At 53.7% G+C, this 6548-nt stretch overlaps 1 protein-coding gene across 1 annotated transcript in view; it reads left to right on the top strand.

Moving 5' to 3' along the window:
* Positions 1-2873: 2873 nt before the first annotated feature.
* The window catches only part of LOC129849502 (leucine-rich repeat and transmembrane domain-containing protein 2-like), a gene marked incomplete at its 3' end in the record, with an annotated part of 13040 nt that continues 9365 nt past the window's right edge, over positions 2874-6548 (top strand). The window contains exon 1 of the mRNA XM_055916332.1: positions 2874-2993. Within this exon, the coding sequence (XP_055772307.1) occupies positions 2874-2993 (120 nt within the window). The remainder of the gene's footprint in view (positions 2994-6548) is intronic.

Raw genomic sequence — 6548 nt, 5'->3', positions numbered from 1 at the left:
TCGTGTGGCTGAGGTTCTTGATGATCTAGATGGTAGTGGGTGGACAGGCCGTGGCTCGTGTGGCTGAGGTTCTTGATGATCTAGATGGTAGTGGGGTGAACAGGCCGTGGCTCGTGTGGCTGAGGTTCTTGATGATCTAGATGGTAGTGGGTGGACAGGCCGTGGCTCGTGTGGCTGAGGTTCTTGATGATCTAGATGGTAGTGGGGTGAACAGGCCGTGGCTCGTGTGGCTGAGGTTCTTGATGATCTAGATGGTAGTGGGGTGAACAGGCCGTGGCTCGTGTGGCTGAGGTTCTTGATGATGTAGATGGTAGTGGGGTGAACAGGCCGTGGCTCGTGTGGCTGAGGTTCTTGATGATGTAGATGGTAGTGAGGTGAACAGGCCGTGGCTCGGGTGGCTGAGGTTCTTGATGATCTAGATGGTAGTGGGGTAAACAGGCCGTGGCTTGTGTGGCTGAGGTTCTTGATGATCTAGATGGTAGTGGGGTGGACAGGCCGTGGCTCAGCTGGCTGAGGTTCTTGATGATCTAGATGGTAGTGGGGTGAACTGGCCGTGGCTCGGGGGGCTGAGGTTCTTGATGATCTAGATGGTAGTGGGGTGAACAGGCCGTGGCTCGGGTGGCTGAGGTTCTTGATGATCTAGATGGTAGTGGGGTGGACAGGCCGTGGCTCGTGTGGCTGAGGTTGTTGATGATCTAGATGGTAGTGGGGTTGACAGGCCGTGGCTCGGGGGGCTGAGGTTCTTGATGATGTAGATGGTAGTGGGGTGAACAGGCCGTGGCTCAGGTGGCTGAGGTTCTTGATGATCTAGATGGTAGTGGGGTGGACAGGCCGTGGCTCGGCAGGCTGAGGTTCTTGATGATCTAGATGGTAGTGGGGTGAACAGGCCGTGGCTCGGCTGGCTGAGGTTCTTGATGATCTAGATGGTAGTGGGGTGGACAGGCCGTGGCTCAGGTGGCTGAGGTTCTTGATGATCTAGATGGTAGTGGGGTGGACAGGCCGTGGCTCAGGTGGCTGAGGTTCTTGATGATCTAGATGGTAGTGGGGTGGACAGGCCGTGGCTCGGGGGGCTGAGGTTCTTGATGATCTAGATGGTAGTGGGGTGGACAGGCCGTGGCTCGGCTGGCTGAGGTTCTTGATGATCTAGATGGTAGTGGGGTGGACAGGCCGTGGCTCGGGTGGCTGAGGTTCTTGATGATCTAGATGGTAGTGGGGTGGACAGGCCGTGGCTCGGGTGGCTGAGGTTCTTGATGATCTAGATGGTAGTGGGGTGGACAGACCGTGGCTCGTGTGGCTGAGGTTCTTGATGATGTAGATGGTAGTGGGGTGAACAGGCCGTGGCTCGGGGGGCTGAGGTTCTTGATGATCTAGATGGTAGTGGGGTGAACAGGCCGTGGCTCGTGGGGCTGAGGTTCTTGATGATCTAGATGGTAGTGGGGTGAACAGGCCGTGGCTCGGGGGGCTGAGGTTCTTGATGATGTAGATGGTAGTGGGGTGGACAGGCCGTGGCTCGGGGGGCTGAGGTTCTTGATGATCTAGATGGTAGTGGGGTGGACAGGCCGTGGCTCGGGGGGCTGAGGTTGTTGATGATCTAGATGGTAGTGGGGTGAACAGGCTGTGGCTCGGGGGGCTGAGGTTCTTGATGATCTAGATGGTAGTGGGGTGAACAGGCCGTGGCTCGGGGGGCTGAGGTTCTTGATGATCTAGATGGTAGTGGGGTGAACAGGCCGTGGCTCGGGGGGCTGAGGTTGTTGATGATCTAGATGGTAGTGGGGTGAACAGGCCGTGGCTCGTGGGGCTGAGGTTCTTGATGATATAGATGGTAGTGGGGTGAACAGGCCGTGGCTCGTGGGGCTGAGGTTCTTGATGATGTAGATGGTAGTGGGGTGGACAGGCCGTGGCTCGGGGGGCTGAGGTTCTTGATGATCTAGATGGTAGTGGGGTGGACAGGCCGTGGCTCGGGGGGCTGAGGTTCTTGATGATCTAGATGGTAGTGGGGTGAACAGGCCGTGGCTCAGGTGGCTGAGGTTCTTGATGATCTAGATGGTAGTGGGGTGAACAGGCCGTGGCTCGTGGGGCTGAGGTTCTTGATGATGTAGATGGTAGTGGGGTGGACAGGCCGTGGCTCGGTGGGCTGAGGTTCTTGATGATCTAGATGGTAGTGGGGTGAACAGGCCGTGGCTCGTGTGGCTGAGGTTCTTGATGATCTAGATGGTAGTGGGGTGGACAGGCCGTGGCTCGTGGGGCTGAGGTTCTTGATGATCTAGATGGTAGTGGGGTGGACAGGCCGTGGCTCGGGGGGCTGAGGTTCTTGATGATCTAGATGGTAGTGGGGTGGACAGGCCGGGGCTCGGACCAATAAAAGGGATGAAGAGGTTGTTATCCTTCTCTTTCCCTCTCAGAGTTTAATGTCATGCAAATTGAGTAAAAGAGGCTTCCGAGGCGTTCTGTGCCTTTTTGAAACAAAGCGTTTAAGGAGCTAAAATAAGCTTCTATCTTTTGACTTCACATCTCATAAATAGTGAATCAAAACCTAAGCAGAGGAGAGCCAGTGAAAAACATGTCTCCCAGACCTCCATGGTCTACAGCATCGTTACAAATACCTCCTCGCCAGGGGAGACTAGCTAACAGTCTGCAAACAACAGCGGAAGTTGCTGCAGTCTTAAAAAAAAAAAGACAGTCCCCTCAAATAATTTAGAGAGCTGCAAGGCAGTTTCTCCACAGTCAAACACACATCTCTCTTCCTGTTGAAGCCCCAGTGTTAGATCTCAGACTGGGGTAGAGTTGCATTCACATTACATCAGATAAAGAATGATAACAGCTGGTTAATATAAAGATGATAGTATCTACCAGACAGCCTAGATTAGACGAAGATGACGATGAAGATGATGAAGAAGAAGATGACGATGTTGATGAAAATGGTGAAGATGATGATGATGGTGGTTATCATGGTGATGAAGATGCTAAAGATGATGCGGAAGATGATAATGATGGTGATGATGAAGATGAAGATGATGGTGATGATGACGTTGATGAAGATGACGGTGATGATGAAGTTGTTGAAGATGATGGTGATGATGAAGATGGTGATGATGAAGATAATGATGAAGATGATGGGTTGTGCGATATACCATTTATACTGTTTATACCGTATACCGGGGTATCTCGAAATGCCACTGCTTATAACTAACTACAAGTTGAGTATAACTCTAGAAATATAAGATGTGTCAAATAAATGATATGCAGCTCAGGGCTCCAGCGATGCGTTTGGTTTGCTAACTTGCTATGTGTCTAGATGTGAACATCAAACTTCTTGGTTACAGCAGAGATATTCAACCCCTTCCTGGATCAAGATCCCTGTTGCTTCAATATTTTTGTGCATCAATCATTTGTGTACTATTATCTTAATTGTGTTTTATTTTTTTATAGCGAACCTTGTGTGCACTTCCAGTAATACCAACTCTCTGTAGTTCACCTCAGTCCTTCTAGTGCTCTCTCTGGGTCCCTACCTGTAGTTCACCCCTTCTAGTGTTCTCTATGGGTCCCTCACTGTAGTTCACCTCAGTCCTTCTAGTGTTCTCTCTGGGTCCCTCACTGTAGTTCACCTCAGTCCTTCTAGTGCTCTCTCTGGGTCCCTCCCTGTAGTTCACCTCAGTCCTTCTAGTGCTCTCTCTGGGTCCCTCACTGTATTTCACCTCAGTCCTTCTAGTGCTCTCTCTGGGTCCCTCCCTGTAGTTCACCCCAGCCCTTCTAGTGCTCTCTCTGGGTCCCTCCCTGTAGTTCACCCCTTCTAGTGCTCTCTCTGGGTCCCTCCCTGTAGTTCACCCCAGTCCTTCTAGTGCTCTCTCTGGGTCCCTCCCTGTAGTTCACCCCTTCTAGTGCTCTCTCTGGGTCCCTCCCTGTAGTTCACCCCTTCTAGTGCTCTCTCTGGGTCCCTCCCTGTAGTTCACCCCAGTCCTTCTAGTGCTCTCTCTGTGTCCCTCCCTGTAGTTCACCTCAGTCCTTCTAGTGCTCTCTCTGGGTCCCTCCCTGTAGTTCACCCCTTCCAGTGCTCTCTCTGGGTCCCTCCCTGTAGTTCACCACAGTCCTTCTAGTGCTCTCTCTGTGTCCCTCCCTGTATTTCACCTCAGTCCTTCTAGCGCTCTCTCTGGGTCCCTCCCTGTAGTTCACCCCAGTCCTTCTAGTGCTCTCTCTGGGTCCCTCCCTGTAGTTCACCCCAGTCCTTCTAGTGCTCTATCTGGGTCCCTCCCTGTAGTTCACCTCTTCTAGTGCTCTCTCTGGGATCCTCCCTGTAGTTCACCCCTTCTAGTGCTCTCTCTGGGTCCCTCCCTGTAGTTCACCCCAGTCCTTCTAGTGCTCTCTCTGGGTCCCTCTATGTAGTTGACCCCTTCTAGTGCTCTCTCTGCGTTCCTCCCTGTAGTTCACCCCTTCTAGTGCTCTCTCTGGGTCCCTCCCTGTAGTTCACCCCAGTCCTTCTAGTGCTCTCTCTGGGTCCCTCCCTGTAGTTCACCTCAGTCCTTCTAGTGCTCTCTCTGGGTCCCTCCCTGTAGTTCACCTCAGTCCTTCTAGAGCTCTCTCTGGCTCCCTCCCTGTAGTTCACCCCAGTCCTTCTAGTGCTCTCTCTGGGTCCCTCCCTGTAGTTCACCCCAGTCCTTCTAGATCTCTCTCTGGGTCCCTCCCTGTAGTTCACCTCAGTCCTTCTAGTGCTCTCTCTGGGTCCCTCACTGTAGTTCACCTCAGTCCTTCTAGTGCTCTCTCTGGGTCCCTCCCTGTAGTTCACCTCAGTCCTTCTAGAGCTCTCTCTGGGTCCCTCACTGTAGTTCACCTCAGTCCTTCTAGTGCTCTCTCTGGGTCCCTCCCTGTTGTTCACCCCTTCTAGTGCTTTCTCTGGGTCCCTCCCTGTAGTTCACCCCAGTCCTTCTAGTGCTCTCTCTGGGTCCCTCCCTGTAGTTCACCCCTTCCAGTGCTCTCTCTGGGTCCCTCCCTGTAGTTCACCCCAGTCCTTCTAGTGCTCTCTCTGGGTCCCTCCCTGTAGTTCACCCCAGTCCTTTTAGTGCTCTCTCTGGGTCCCTCCCTGTAGTTCACCTCAGTCCTTCTAGTGCTCTCTCTGGGTCCCTCCCTGTAGTTCACCTCAGTCCTTCTAGTGCTCTCTCTGGGTCCCTCCCTGTAGTTCACCCCAGTCCTTCTGGTGCTCTCTCTGGGTCCCTCCCTGTAGTTCACCCCAGTCCTTTTAGTGCTCTCTCTGGGTCCCTCCCTGTAGTTCACCCCAGTCCTTCTAGCGCTCTCTCTGGGTCCCTCCCTGTAGTTCACCCCAGTCCTTCTAGTGCTCTCTCTGGGTCCCTCCCTGTAGTTCACCCCAGTCCTTCTAGTGCTCTCTCTGGGTCCCTCCCTGTAGTTCACCTCAGTCCCTCTAGTGCTCTCTCTGGGTCCCTCACTGTAGTTCACCTCAGTCCTTCTAGTGCTCTCTCTGGGTCCCTCCCTGTAGTTCACCCCTTCTAGTGCTCTCTCTGGGTCCCTCCCTGTAGTTCACCCCTTCTAGTGCTCTCTCTGGGTCCCTCCCTGTAGTTCACCCCAGTCCTTCTAGTGCTCTCTCTTTGTCCCTCCCTGTAGTTCACCTCAGTCCTTCTAGTGCTCTCTCTGGGTCCCTCCCTGTAGTTCACCCCTTCCAGTGCTCTCTCTGGGTCCCTCCCTGTAGTTCACCCCAGTCCTTCTAGTGCTCTCTCTGTGTCCCTCCCTGTAGTTCACCTCAGTCCTTCTAGCGCTCTCTCTGGGTCCCTCCCTGTAGTTCACCCCAGTCCTTCTAGTGCTCTCTCTGGGTCCCTCCCTGTAGTTCACCTCAGTCCTTCTAGTGCTCTATCTGGGTCCCTCCCTGTAGTTCACCTCTTCTAGTGCTCTCTCTGGGATCCTCCCTGTAGTTCACCCCTTCTAGTGCTCTCTCTGGGTCCCTCTCTGTAGTTCACCCCAGCCCTTCTAGTGCTCTCTCTGGGTCCCTCTATGTAGTTCACCACTTCTAGTGCTCTCTCTGGGTTCCTCCCTGTAGTTCACCCCTTCTAGTGCTCTCTCTGGGTCCCTCCCTGTAGTTCACCCCAGTCCTTCTAGTGCTCTCTCTGGGTCCCTCCCTGTAGTTCACCCCAGTCCTTCTAGCGCTCTCTCTGGGTCCCTCCCTGTAGTTCACCTCAGTCCTTTTAGTGCTCTCTCTGGGTCCCTCCCTGTAGTTCACCCCAGTCCTTCTAGTGCTCTCTCTGGGTCCCTCACTGTAGTTCACCTCAGTCCTTCTAGTGTTCTCTCTGGGTCCCTCACTGTAGTTCACCTCAGTCCTTCTAGTGCTCTCTCTGGGTCCCTCCCTGTAGTTCACCTCAGTCCTTCTAGTGCTCTCTCTGGGTCCTTCACTGTAGTTCACCTCAGTCCTTCTAGTGCTCTCTCTGGGTCCCTCCCTGTAGTTCACCCCTTCTAGTGCTCTCTCTGGGTCCCTCCCTGTAGTTCACCCCTTCTAGTGCTCTCTCTGGGTCCCTCCCTGTAGTTCACCCCTTCTAGTGCTCTCTCTGGGT

This window comes from Salvelinus fontinalis, unplaced genomic scaffold (assembly GCF_029448725.1).
Source record: "Salvelinus fontinalis isolate EN_2023a unplaced genomic scaffold, ASM2944872v1 scaffold_1509, whole genome shotgun sequence".
Classification (NCBI taxonomy): domain Eukaryota; kingdom Metazoa; phylum Chordata; class Actinopteri; order Salmoniformes; family Salmonidae; genus Salvelinus; species Salvelinus fontinalis.
Note: the sequence above shows the minus strand (reverse complement) of the source record. Positions and strands in the feature narration are given on the sequence as shown.